Raw genomic sequence first — 14,140 nt, 5'->3', positions numbered from 1 at the left:
TGTTTTTAAATGAAATTTGACACATCCTGAAATTCATCTGGAAGAAAAAGGCATGAGAATAGCAACAAAATTATTTTAAAAATAGGAAGGACAGGCACTATGATATATCAGAACATAATATTTTGGTACTTAGGCAAAAATATAATTCAAACAGAATTGATAGTGCAGAAACTGACATACACATTTATGGGAATTCAGTATATGATAAAAGTGTCTTTTCAAATTAGTAGAGATAAGAATGGTTTATTTTTAAAATGTTATTGTTCCAACTGGTTTTCCCATTTAAAAAAAAAATTAGTAAAGTTAATCTCTACCTAACAACCAGTCACAAAGGTAAAATTTTGGTAGATTAAAGAAATAAACATTAAAAACAAAACTATGAAAGCACTAGAATACAATAAAAATGGATTTATTTCAAAACATGGAGTAAGAAAGGCAGTCTTAAGAAAGCAATAATATGCAAAAACTATAAAGGAAAAGAATAATATATTTGATAAACGCATATGACAAGATTAAAATACATCTGAGATAAAAGATATCACAATAAAATAATTTCAAAATTAAATAATAAGTGACAGATTAAGAGAACAAATTTGTAACAGAAAATTGAAGAGAATCAATATATAGAAATATAAATAACTATAAATGAATAAGAGAAAAATAAATAACAGAAAGATGCATAAAGGGTATAAACAAGTAATATGAGAAGAAACATATTTAATATTCAATAATAACATGAAAACATGCTCACTAGTGATCAAACAGAGAAGGCAATAGCACCCCACTCCAGTACTCTTGCCTGGAAAATCCCATGGACGGAGGAGCCTGGTAGGCTGCAGTCCATGGGGTCACTAAGAGTCGGACACGACTGAGCGACTTCACTTTCACTTTTCACTTTCATGCATTGGAGAAGGAAATGGCAACCCACTCCAGTGTTCTTGCCTGGAGAATCCCAGGGACGGGGGAGCCTGGTGGGCTGCCGTCTATGGGGTCGCACAGAGTCGGACATGACTGAAGCGACTTAGCAGCAGCAGCAGCAGTGATCAAAAAAATGCAAATTAAAACTACAAGATAGAATTTTTCATCTATCAAAGTGGCAAAAATAAAATAATCAAGATTGTCAAATGAATAACAACTCCTCATATGCAAGTGATGGGAACAGAATTGACACAGCTTTTTTAGAGATGATTTAACAGTCACTAAAGTTTTAAATGTGTACGTACTTTAACCTATTATTACCATTTCTTGACTTCTACACTATAGAAATATTTGGTCTATATATGGACCAAGAGGCATGAAGAAGGATATTCACTACAATATGGCTTGTGATAGCAGAAACAAAAGAAAAGAATTCATATATCACCAATAGCAAGGGAGTTAAAGTCAGACATGGAATATCATGCAGCAGTCAAAATGAATTACTTAGATTTGTACGTACTAACACAAATAGCTTTCAAAGTGAGTTTACAGTGAATAAACACAAGTTGTAGAACTATATAGTTTGCACTATCTGTAAAAAATAAAGAGAGAAGGAAAGAAGGAATGAATACGGAAAGGATGAAATTAAGATAAGACATCGCACAGAAAACAGAAAGAATGAAAATAATCAGATAATACCATTATTTTCTATCGGTTCATATATAAATGTGCACAAGAACATAAGAGGCAGATTGAAAAGGATACACATCAAGCTGATTACATGACTTTTGCAGGGGAAACCAATATTTGGTGATAGAGCCAAAGAAAGTTTGCTTTTCTGGAGAGGCAACACAGAGCAATGGTTACAAGCACTGGAGGTAGGATGCCTTGTTCTAATAGTTATTTAAATCAATCCATGCCTCAGATGTCATCTGTAGGTTGGGGTAATAATAGTACCTACTCATAAGATTTACTGTAATCAATAAATTCATATACATCAAGCACATGTCTGGCATATAGTAAACATAACATAAATATTAACAGTTAGGGTAATTTGCATAAATTTGCTGATACGTGACTTTTTTGATGTACAAAAATAGTAATTTTATACGGTTCAACTTAATGTTATTATTTATATATTTTTTTCTTTTAAATATGCATTACATTTTTTTTTTTTTTTTTTAAGGACTGTAGAGAAGGAAGGCTCCGGGTAAGATTAGTGGAGTACAGAGGGAAAGGAAGAGTCAGTATGTACAGACGTATTAAATAATTTCAATATCTGAGTGTAGAAAGATCTTATCTTCAGGGAAGAAAGTTAATATTTAGAATACCTTTGCCAAGTAAAACTTGAGACATGCTTTCAAAATCTAGTTTGTACATACTTCCACATAAATTCACTGGACCAAATCTTTCTATAAATGACTATATTCTGTATTATAGTTATAATTTGATTAAACCTGGAATTTCAAAGAAATACTACAAATTGAAATAATGCCTAAATTAGCATAAAATAAATAATAAATTTTCTTTTGTCAAAGTATTACATACCACTTTATCCTAAATAAACAGCATGTTTTCAATTTGTTGTGATGATAACATTCATATCATATATAGGATGTAGTTGTAACACACACACATGACTATTACAATATTGGAAACCATATGAAATGGATCTTTATATTTTAAAAAGGTTAGACTGGCCTTAGTTTTATTTTGAATGCTAATATCAATTTTTAAATGCACTCTCTATAAAGACTAGTGAAACAACCTCAGCTGAAGTTAATTTAGAAATAGAAAACTATACATAAATATAAAAACAAATCTCTAGTATTAAATACACAAACAACTCAAGGAGAGAAGAGATTCCTAGGAAATGTTTCTATAAATAGTTTGATATTATTACACAACCTGCTCTGCATCTCTCGTAATGGAAACATTGCTACGGGTGATTGAAGAAATAAGCAACTTTGACATTTCTAGGTGTAACTTGAGGAGATTATTTCATCATAAAGGATTGGTATAGAATATACTAACCAACAACTCAATATCAAAACTCTCGTTGCAACTCTAAAACAGTGCAGAATGACATTTAAGATAATCCATTTATCACCATCCAATACAGGCTGCTTGTTCACAAAATGTCAGGGACAAGACAGAGCTTCCGATTTCTGGGCAGTGAGTGCCTGCGACAAGGAGTCTTTAATACAGCCCACTGCATTTCTTTATATGTTACTGCCATACCTCGGACTTCAGCTCCCAGAATTTTTGCAATTTATATGAGCAGCTGTACCTATGAAACGCCTTCTCTTTTCTTCACACGCCACAGAAACACTCTCCTCCAAGGATAATGAAAAGTCTGCACGTTCATTTGAGGGCAAGCAATGGACTCCTGGTGAATTCTTGATGTTTTTATTAGCCATCCCGAAAAAGCCCAGTGCTTCTGTTCTGAACATTAACAGTTCTAAAAATCTAAGTAATTCTTTTGAATAACAATAATGAGAATCGTGACTTGGCTTTATACGCTACTTATTCATGTTTCACAGTGGTTTTAGACAAGGTACTACTTCATATGCTCTTCACCAGATCCCTATAAAATTAGCCATGGATTATCAACATTTTATAGGGGAAGAAAACTGAAGTTTGATTTTCCTTTTTTAATTTAAGGTTCAAGCACAATTTTTTGGTTCAAGGTCTGATAGCAAACCAGAATCATTCAATATTAGAGCTCAAATGATCTTTCGGGTAGACTTAAGAAGCCTCTAATTCAAACAGCATGAACTGATGTTCTATTTGACTAAACAAGACCCACAAACCTACATAATCTGAGATTTTATAAAAATATCCAAATTTCTGCCTTTTCTTGAAAACGTAGCCACACTGGGGCCACCTTCTGCAGAGAAGCAGCTAGATGAAGCTCATCACCACCACCTTCATTTCTTTATTTTTAAATATATATCAGTTATTTTTATTCATAAATAGATAAATTACATAGACTCAATGCTACTTTTATTTTCTCAATTTAATTAAACAGTAGAAAAATAGGCTATAATGATAATAGCATTTTTTTCATTGCTGTCTTTAAATAAAGTATGTGTCCCCCCGTTCACTAGGTTGTCCATTTTACTTTCTTTACGTACAATAAAATGCATAGATCTCAAGTAATAAGTTCAGTGAGTTTTGAAAAATGTATATGCCCATATAACCATCATCCAATCAAAGTATCCATTCCACCTCATCCCCAAGTTCCCTCATTTCCAGCTACTTCCCTCCTCTTTCTCTTCTCTCCTCATTCACGTTTGTTACTGGCCAGGTAATAAATGTTACCAGCACTTGACATTAAAATTCCCGACCTACTTCAAATTTCTTCAGATTTCAGTCAGGGAAACTAAACCCTAAGGAGAGGGAGAGCCAGAAGGAGAAGCGAAGCTCCCGAACCTCTGGTTCCTAACACCATCCTCAAGACGAAGCCCTCTCAACCTGTTGCCCAAGAGGTGACCTGAAAGAAATGCGCCCTCACTGCATGGAATCACGGGATCACAGGGGATGGGTGGATGATGAAGGCTGTGACTTCACTGGGGATGAATCAGGTTTGGAAGTAGCAATTAAGCCGTAGAGAGGAATAAGTTAAGACGGAGACTTTTCTGGGAGGGTCACTGTGACCTAGATATGAGCAAGTTTACTCTCTCGGAAGTTGTGATGGGCCTGCTCCGTCCCCACCATCGAGGGAGCATCTGGGGTCAGCGTCCTGCTGTATAGCCTCGCCACTGCTAAACTCTGAAATGGCAGGAGCCCAGAGGCAAAAATAACCTCTGCTCTCCGTGCCAGGCCACCTGCTTCTCGTCTGGGGTTTCTCATCTTTGTTTAGGAGGCTAAATGCCATATGGGATCCTGAACCCCTATTTTTTTTTTTTTTAAATGATATGTATGAAATTAAACCTGAATGCATTTCTGTGTGGAGTTGACTCAGCACCTTTTTCTTTCTCCATTAATCCCTTTGGTTGATTCAGTTTCCACCTGAGGGTAAGGTACTGTATGAGGAAAACCAGAAATAAGGTATATTCCTACTTTTACATTTAAGAGGTGACAGCATCCTTGGGGCCAAAGTAAGCAGTTCCATATGGCTTTAAAGCAGCCACGAGACACTGGAACCTCAACTACCCCATTCTGAGAATTTTCCTGTACTCTCTGTGTGTGCACCGTGGCACCAGTATAAAGAACCTGCCTGCCAATGCAGGAGACATAAGAGATGTGGGTTCAATCCCTGGGTCAGGAAGATGCCCCTGGAGGAGGGCATGGCAACCCACTCCAGTATTCTTGCCTGGAGAATCCCATGAACAGAGGAGCCTGGTGGGCTACAGTCCACAGGGTCGCAAAGAGTCAGACGTGACTGAAGAGACTCAGCTCACATGCACTCTGTGCACATGGAAGAGTGAAATTCCTCCTTCTTAAAAGTGTGCACTTTCTTCCCAAGAAAAATGGCTGAGGGGGTTGGATAACCCTGGCACGCAGAGTTGACTTAACCTGCATGCAATCATCAGTACAGCCCCTGGGAACTACACAGGCTTTTTTTTTTTTTTTTCTTCACCAAGGCTTGAGTCTGTAGCCAATGAGAAGATGCTATAGTTGAAAGCAACCAATGAAAATAATCTGGTCCTGTACTTACGACTTTATGAATGAAGAAGCTGATCACTGGAGAGGTAAACTAATTAAAAACTACACCTTTGTTTACATGTCCTAGGTTCAATACTCAATGCAACTTGATAATATGTGTGTCTGTGTGTGAGTATGCTAAGTTGCTTCAGTTGTGTCTGACTCTGTGTGAACTTATGAACTGTAGCCCGCCAGGCTCCTCTGTCTATGGGATTCTCCAGGTAAGAATACTGGAGTGGGTTGCCATGCCCTCCTCCGGCGGATCTTCCCAACTCAGGGATCAAACCCACACCTCTTATGTCTTCTGCATTGGCAGGTGGATTCTTTACCACTAGCGCCACCTAGGAAGCCACCTTAATAAAATACAGGACATCATTTTGGTTCCATGCCAATGCAATGAGGTGAAGAGAAGCAACTCCATTCTGCAAATGAGAAGACTGAGACCCTGAGTAATGAAAAATTCACTTTCGTCCAGAACAATGAAGTCTGATATTAGACAAATATTCACCTCTCTGAGCTTCCGTTTCCTTACCTCTATGGGATAATAACATTTTCTACCTAGTAGGACTGTTATGAAATTTCAATAACATATGAAAAATGCTAAGAAAGTATCTCAGCATTCAATATATTCTTGTTGTTAGCTATTATTAAACAAAGGACAGAGCCAATAACAGAACCTTCTTCCATATTACTGGCTCGAGGCCCATTCCATTCGTTCATATTATAACAAACTCTGAATTTACATCATCTATACTGTAGTTAGAACATGCATGAAACACAGAGGTGAAGGACGGAAGTCGGGAGGCAATGGACAAAACTATCTGACACATGGAGATTGGCTGTGGCTGAAAAAGGGCATCAGGTAATCATCATTCAGTTTTGCAACTGCATTTCATAGAAGAGTGTGGACGGGATTTTATTAGAAGGCTCTGCCAGAAACATATTGGCAGATACAGCCCTGAGCTTGCGGTTCACCAGACACACAAGAGCCCCTCTTTAGGAAGGGGACCCTGCTTGGGCCCTGGCTCAAGTCCAAGTTAATGCACAGTTAAAAGTGGCAGCTGCAGCCGTGCTGAGATAGGGGGTCCCCTGGAGGAGGGCCTGGCCAAGGAGGCTCTTCCCAAATTACTTATCAATTGTTAACAGAGACAACTTTAAACCACACACACAAAAGCAACCCAAACCTCAACAGAATTTAGCCTCAGAAAATACAGATGTTAGAAGAGCAAGTACAATTAGTCAACAGATGTATGAAAAAACTCAAATAAAGGCAAATCCAAACATCAGTGAGGTTTGATTTTCACCTATCAGTTGGCTAGAATCCCTAAACTGTAAGAATGTTGGCAAGGGTACACTGAGAAGTTGCATACTCCTGTTCTGCTGACTGCAGTGCATACTGGTGCAACCCCTTTGGAAAGCAATTTGGTGATATGGACTGAAAACCATAAAGACAGTCATACCTTGATTAAGCAATCCTCCTTTCAGAGCCTAAGGAAGTAATCCAAAATAAGGGAAAAGCAGTATCAGTAAATATGTAATTGCAACAGTACTTACAATGGTGTCAGATCAAAAGCAACTTAAACGTCCACCAATAGGGGAATGATTTTGCATATTCGATACATTTCCTTGATGGAATATCTTGCAGCCATATAAGAAAACTGCCTATAATTGTAAGTGAGAAAACAAAGGCTATGACAACTATTTTAAAACGTGTATAAAAAGCATATACAATAGACAAAGACTCAAAGGGAAATAATCCCAAAACATTAATAGTTGCTTGTGGCTGAGTGTCTTTCTATTTTTTAAAAATGTTTCCATGTGGTCAATTTATTACTGAGGAGATCCCCATTTTGTTAAAGTTACCATATTATGCGTATCAGTGTGTACTAACTAGCAGCCCAGAAAGCACATCTTACTACAGATGATTTGATCTGACTTAGATGGTTTTATTTACTTTTAACTTAACATTTTATTTATTTATTTAGCTACACTGGGTCTTGGGGCTTCCCTGATGGCTCAAGCAGGTAAAGAATCTGCCTGCAAAGCAGGAGACCCAGGTTCTATCCCTGGGTCAGGAAGATCTGCTGGAGTGGGAAACGGTAACCCACTGCAGTATTCTTGCCTGGAAAATCCCATGGACAGAGGAGCCTGGCGGACTACAGTCCATGCGGCTGCAAAGAGCTGGCCACCACTGATGATTAAGCACGCACACACTGGGTCTTAGTTGCAGCACACGGGATCTTCAGTTGCAACATGAGAACTCCTTAGAACAATCCCTAGTTCCCCAACCAGGGATTGAACCTGGGCACACCATATTGGGAGCCTATACGGTTTTAAAATAGTGAATTATCTGCTAATATTAAGAAGTTCAAACAGTTTCACATCCACAGCTCCTAGTGAAAAATCTGAGCATTCTTCACATCCCCACAGGGTACAACTGGTCAGAATGAAGATGCTGCTGGCCCCTGCAAAAAGTCTTAGTGGTGGCCTGTTCATCACAGCTGCCACAAGTCTTCATCCAAGCCTGCTTTACTCTAACCTGCAACCTGCCTGATTGCTGGTCTGTATGATTAAGAGGGGAAAAAAAAGAACAGATGATGGAAAATGGTACCTAACTGAAATCCTTCTCTAAAGGTGAGTCACTGCATATTAGGCTTAGGCTTTGGCTGGACCATTATATCACCAGAAATTCATGGTCCACTCCACTATTATTTTCACGATACGTGGCATAGGTGATTCTGGGGTCTTTCCTACCAACAAAAGGACAGTTGTACCCACCTCGATTCTCAACCCTGATCATGTTCCTCAAGCAACATTTCTGCCACTGCAATCGGTCTGCTTTTTCCTTGAAGCTCGTCCCTGGCAAGGCCCTAGCCACCTTCCTTCTCCGAGTTTAACAGGACAACAGAGGCTGACACACTTTAGACACCAGTTCACAGCCACATTGCCCAAGCTGCTTTTCCACATTAAAAATCCGAATTATTTTCTGAGTTTCTTGAGACAGGGAGAGCCAGCAGATTAAAGAAGGTACTTTCTTTCTCCATGTACGTACGTATTTGAGCTGTGATCTGACGGAACTCCAGCTCTTTTTACTGCGGGCAGATGTTGGCATTTTTCTTTTCCCAGGGGCAGGGGGTATAAAAACAGAGCCTGTGTTGTAGCAAACTAGAGACGTGGCATTGCAAGGTATAGGGACCATCGTATCTACTGCATAAGGATGCCTCATGTTTAGAATGTCTGGGAGCCTGCTGTTTGCAAATCTCTACCCCAAAATCACCAATTACCATTAACACTCTGTGTTACATTCATTTACATAAGCCTCTGCCAAGCTACAACCTTGGTAGATAAATGAATTAGAAAGAAAACGAGCAAAAAAAATTTTTATTAAGTAATTTACTATTCTTCATATCTGATCACATAAAAGCCAAGGGAGTGATTCTGGAGTGAGGACCTTTAGTAAACACAAGGACTCCAAGCAGAATGTCCTTAACTCTTTCCTAAAGCTGGGAAAACTGTTCTTCAGGCAAGAGAGAAGATTTATTTCAGATAAAGGACAAATGCTGTCCTTTAATTAACAACATCTATCTCTGGGACAAGCCCATCAGGTATACAATACAGAAGATTCTTTTAATATAAAGGACAGATGGCAACTTCACTCTTGGGACTTTCAAGGCTGCCCCAGAAAAACACACAATTTTAAAAGGCTTTGAGAATCCCCTAAGGAGAGCCAGGCAGGAGACAAGAAAGCTTCATCGCCCCATTTACAAAGTAAACCAGAAAGTGTCTCCGAACCATCCAGAAACACTTGAAGAAGAGCCAGGGGAAGCCGAAAGGGGAAAATAATAATGTCTGCCTCGTAGTCAGACTGTGAGTCTCGTGAGTTTCCTTTCCTCTCAGCCTGAAGGGCACCTGATGAGAAAGGGTATTAATCGAAAGTGCTGAAGAGCATGCAGGGCTCCACCATCAAATGATGAGAGAGCAAAACACAACTTTCAAGCCTCCTCATTTTTCCTGCTTTTCCTTCGTCTTTTTCTAAATTGAAGTATAGTTAATTTACAATGTTGTGTCCGTTTCAAGAGAATAGCAAAGTGATTCAGTTATATGTATATATCTATTCTTTTACAGACTCTTTTCCATTAGAGGTTATTACAAGATATTAAGTATAGTGCCCTTTGCTATACAGCAGGTCCTTGTTGCTTACCTGTTTTATAGACACTGGTGTGTATATGTTTTGTTAATATTGAAAACATCCAACCGGGCCATTGCCACCCAGCTGAGCACTGGGTTTGCTTGGTAAAAGGAGGCTAAGATAAGGTCCCCAGCCCGAGTGGAATGTCTCTCCCTTTATGGTTCTCATTAATTTGACTCCACACACACATGTGTTGCTACAAGATTCCTACAGCATGTGTGAGCCCTGCCTAACTGGGTGCTAACATTGTAAACCACACATCAACACTTCTTGCCCGGGTGTTAATGTCTGTTAATGTCCTGCTGGGGAAAAGGCTCTTAGAACCAGCCCAGCGCCACAATTCAAGACTGCTTGCCGCAGGTTCTAGCCTTGGCGTGTTGATTCTAGACGGTGTATTTTATTAACAGCACTTTGGAGGGGGAGGGGTGCTAGGGCACTGTATTTGGTTTCAAGTTGCTGAGATGATCTCCACACAAGAAGCTTAAAAAGCCACATAAATCTGCAGGAATTTCGGATTGAGGACTTAACCATGTGGAATTCGGCTACTGATACCCCAGATACGAAATTAGGCTTTTCTTCTGCTGCCTTGTGATGGCTTCTAACACAAGGATACGGGGAGGAAAAGGGTTTGCCAATGTCATGGTGAGTTTCCTTGTCTGCACGTTTTCTGCAATGCCTCTGAAATGGTGTATATTTTCCTCCAACTGTATTGCCTAAGTTCCCAAGAGCACACATAATTTGCTTATATATCCAAAATGTATATATGCATGCCACAGATAGAGGTGAAGGAAGTATATATTGTGGGCTTCTTTTCTATAACATAGGAAGAATGTACACGCACACACAGACACATATATATGAAAACAAGCTAATTAAGTGACAATTTTAATCATTTGGTGGAGTTTCCTTGAGCTTTGCTTGGCATCACACAAAGTGCATATCTAAGCCACACAACTCCACTCCTGCAAAAAATTGAAAAAAAAAAAAAAAAAAAAGACATACACACAAGCACAACCGTCAAAACCGGATTTGCCCTTCTCTAAATTAATCCAATTATTCAAATGTCAGTTATATCTGTCACAGCCTGGCTCCTTGGGTCGAACCAAACTGTTAAAAATTAAAACTGTTTTACTTCGTTTAGTCTTTCTGCCTTTTTAGTGTTAAACCCACAGTCTCGACAAAAAGTTGTGGGATTTGACACCCAGTGCAACACAACCCTATTGCTGTCATCCATGCATAATTCACTTTGGAAATATGCACTTGCTTTAAAATGTTACTAAAATATACATGTAACATATGCTAATTGCACTGCGTTGGCTTGTAAGCTCCAGCCACTAGGTTAGATGTAAACTTCGCCAAGTGCATACACTGTACATAAAGGGATTATAAATGAAAGGAAATATCTCTGTCCCTAGCTCTGTCTCCAGCCTTGGCCAAACTGACAGCCCCAAATCCCAGTACCATCTAACATGCCCTTCCCGTGGAGAAGACAGCCTGTTCTCAGAGTCTTAATTACATCCCAGCTGACTGCCCAGCATTGCCAAAATCAGGCAACAAACGCTGGCCCTTCACTCACAATATGGTCTACTAAACAGACTCCTGGTCACACAGAAACTTTCATGATGCGGAGAAATAAAGGGACAAGCAGGAGATCAAGGGAGAGCACAAATAGTAACCTAGGGGATGGAAGAGACAGAAACAATGCTTCCCCACCACGCCAAAAAGGGAAAAGCAGAAAAGAGAGGAGAAAAGAAAAAAAGACAAACCTTCTCTTCCCAGAATCCTTGGGTACCACCGAGCAGCAGAATTTTAACACAGCTATCCTTATTACAATGAAATCAAAGCCCTACTCAGCCAGCCAAGCACTGCTGCTCCTTAAGATGGGATGCTGATACCAAGACTCAGTAGATTAATGATGGTTAAGCAAGACTCACAGCCCCACATGGATCAGGCCATTATAATTACAGAAGAACAGCGTGCAACATTCTACCATTGCAAATGGTATCATATGTTTTCTGGCTGGCTTTTTGGGAAGGGTTTAGCTCATTTGACATGGGCAGAAGGTACTAGAATCTTACAGTTTGTATCCACCTGTCTCTCACATCTACATACAGAAAATTAAGTTTCTTTCTGTTTGTGATCACATCGCATATAGGTGACAACCAAGATGGTCACCCAACATAGAGGCCATTCTTGGTTTGGCTCAATTCTAAATACAGACAAAGGACATAAATGAAATTTACTTTCAGGAGCTTTGGAAGGCACTTCTCCAGAGCAATAAAAACCAAGATCAGCAAAAGATCCTAAAAGGGGGGTAAAAGAGAAAGAATTGCCCTGTGTATTAAAACATTGTATGCTGAGAAAACCAACAGTAGTTTCAAAAAATGAGCACCAAATTAGAAGCTACAAGGGAAATGAGAAATGAACACATTTTCAATAGGTTTCCCATTGAAACCTATTGTAGGTTTCAATTCCCATTCTACATTTGCTTCTTTTTGTCTCCCTTCTCTACAAGGATGGTGTTTTTAAAAATTAATGCACATGTAATTTTACTAATTGATTGTAGTATTGCAATTGTGTTTCTGAGGGTACCATATATTCAACACAATGGGAACAGTGCCCCCTGGCATTCGATCATGGACCAATCCTGGTTGATTTGAAATTAAGCTGCTTCTCACATGGGCAACTCCACGAAGTAAGTTCCAAAAGGACTATGGATTTAGCTATTTTAATGATAGTAGAGGAGCCTCCCAAACAAAACAAAGGCAGTAGCTAGTCAAATAGCAAAAATGACTCATAGGCATCAAGTACCATTTACAAAGCACTTACATATATATACGTCTGCACGAAGTTTCAAAATTACACTGTAAGGTTGGTATTAGTCTTCCAATTTTATATAAGAGGACACTGAAGGTCAGACAAGTTAGAAGGCTCATCCAAGATAATGGGGTTTTTGACCACAAAATGCATACTGCGCTGTGCTGCTGCTCTAGAAACACAGAAGGAAGACAGGATGAAGTAACTGAATGTTGCGTGTGCACAGGGTTGGACGAATCAGGAGAACACCAGTACCTCACTTTAGGGTAGGGAGCGGGCTTCAGGCAGGTAGCAAGGTGCTGAAATGCAGCTCCTTCTAGTATCTTCCCTTCTCCCCAACATAGCTGCCCTTGGGTAGGGAAGATGAGGACATCAGAGATGCCTTTATTAGGACTTTCAAAGAGATTATAAAGTCCTAAGAGTACAACTAAGCGCTTGAGCATGCCACCACTTAAACAACACCAGCACTGTCATCCTAGGGCCACTGCTAATTCCTTCTTTATAAAATAAAATTATGCCACTAATCCCTATTATACACGACAACATGACGCGATGTTTTATAAAAGGAGTCATTATTATATGCCTGTAGTAACAACAAGGAAACTTACAACTGTTAGGATAAATGATTCTGGGACTCACAAACTAGGTTTTTTTTTTTTTTGGTTGTTGTTTGTTTTTAGCTTTACCTCAGGGAAAATGCTGAGTTGAAAAAAACAAAAAAAGTTTCGTTATAATCTGAGTTTAGCATGGCTTAGGTAGAAATCATAATCTAATGCCTCATACGCAGCCCTAAAATTAAATCTTTATACTGTTTTATCCTTTGAGCTGTATAAAGCTATAAGACAAGAAAACAATGGGTTCAGTATACCTTAACAGTGCTGAGTAATAGCCATGTCAATGATTCATTACTTTCTCTGGAACTTAAATAATGAAGATTTGGAATCCTGCTTCCATTATAGAGACAGACTACATTCAAACTGCATCTTGAGAATTGATACCAAACATCCTTTGGGGATAAATTCACTGCAATTTGAAGTCTGGGAAGGCAACCAAGATATTTAATGGAAAGAACATGGACACATTAAACATGTGCTTAAAGAAGAAATTTTCAAAAAGAGAAAGAAAACAACTTTAAAATCCAAGCCAATGGGAAGGGCTTCAAATTATGCTGAGAGGACATCTCACTTACTAGCAATCTATGTATCAACTAATAAAGAAAATAGAGAAAAGAGAATAAAATACTGGTTGTGTTCTGGTTCCTCTAAACATATGTCTTCTTCAAGGCTTTTTAGGCCAGGGTTTGGCAAGCTAAGGTCCATGGGCCAAATCCTGCCACCTGTTTTAGTAAATAAAGTTTCACTAGAACGCAGCCCCCACCCTCGACCAGGTTCATTTATATATTGTTGACGGCAGCTCGTGTGCTTCAAGAGCAACTGTGACAAAGACCATGTGGCCCAAAGCCTAAAATATTTACTATCTGACCTTTTACAGAAAAAGTCTGCCAACCCCTGGCCTTGAAAAAGACCTGCTGTGATCCATGTGGCAGGGAGCTCAACCAATTCTAAA

General features: G+C 39.1%; 1 protein-coding gene across 11 annotated transcripts in view; it reads right to left on the bottom strand.

The window, feature by feature from the left end:
• Positions 1-14,140, bottom strand: part of FTO (FTO alpha-ketoglutarate dependent dioxygenase) — a 422,958-nt gene that overhangs the window by 139,205 nt on the left and 269,613 nt on the right. For 4 of the 11 annotated variants that reach the window (XM_086350693.1, XM_086350689.1, XM_086350699.1 and 1 more), the window contains one exon: positions 7,123-7,230. The exons of 5 other annotated variants lie outside the window; for them this stretch is intronic. In XM_086350693.1, the coding sequence (XP_086206819.1) occupies positions 7,146-7,230 (85 nt within the window). In that variant the 3' untranslated portion in view covers positions 7,123-7,145. Of the gene's footprint in view, positions 1-7,028; positions 7,057-7,122; positions 7,231-14,140 lie in introns of all 11 variants that reach the window. 2 more of the 11 variants (XM_086350695.1, XM_086350696.1) reach the window with 1 other exon arrangement.

Source organism: Bos grunniens, chromosome 18 (genome assembly GCF_055505025.1).
Source record: "Bos grunniens cultivar Pamir isolate PY7600 chromosome 18, Bosgru_T2T1.0, whole genome shotgun sequence".
Lineage (NCBI taxonomy): Eukaryota > Metazoa > Chordata > Mammalia > Artiodactyla > Bovidae > Bos > Bos grunniens.
Note: the sequence above shows the minus strand (reverse complement) of the source record. Positions and strands in the feature narration are given on the sequence as shown.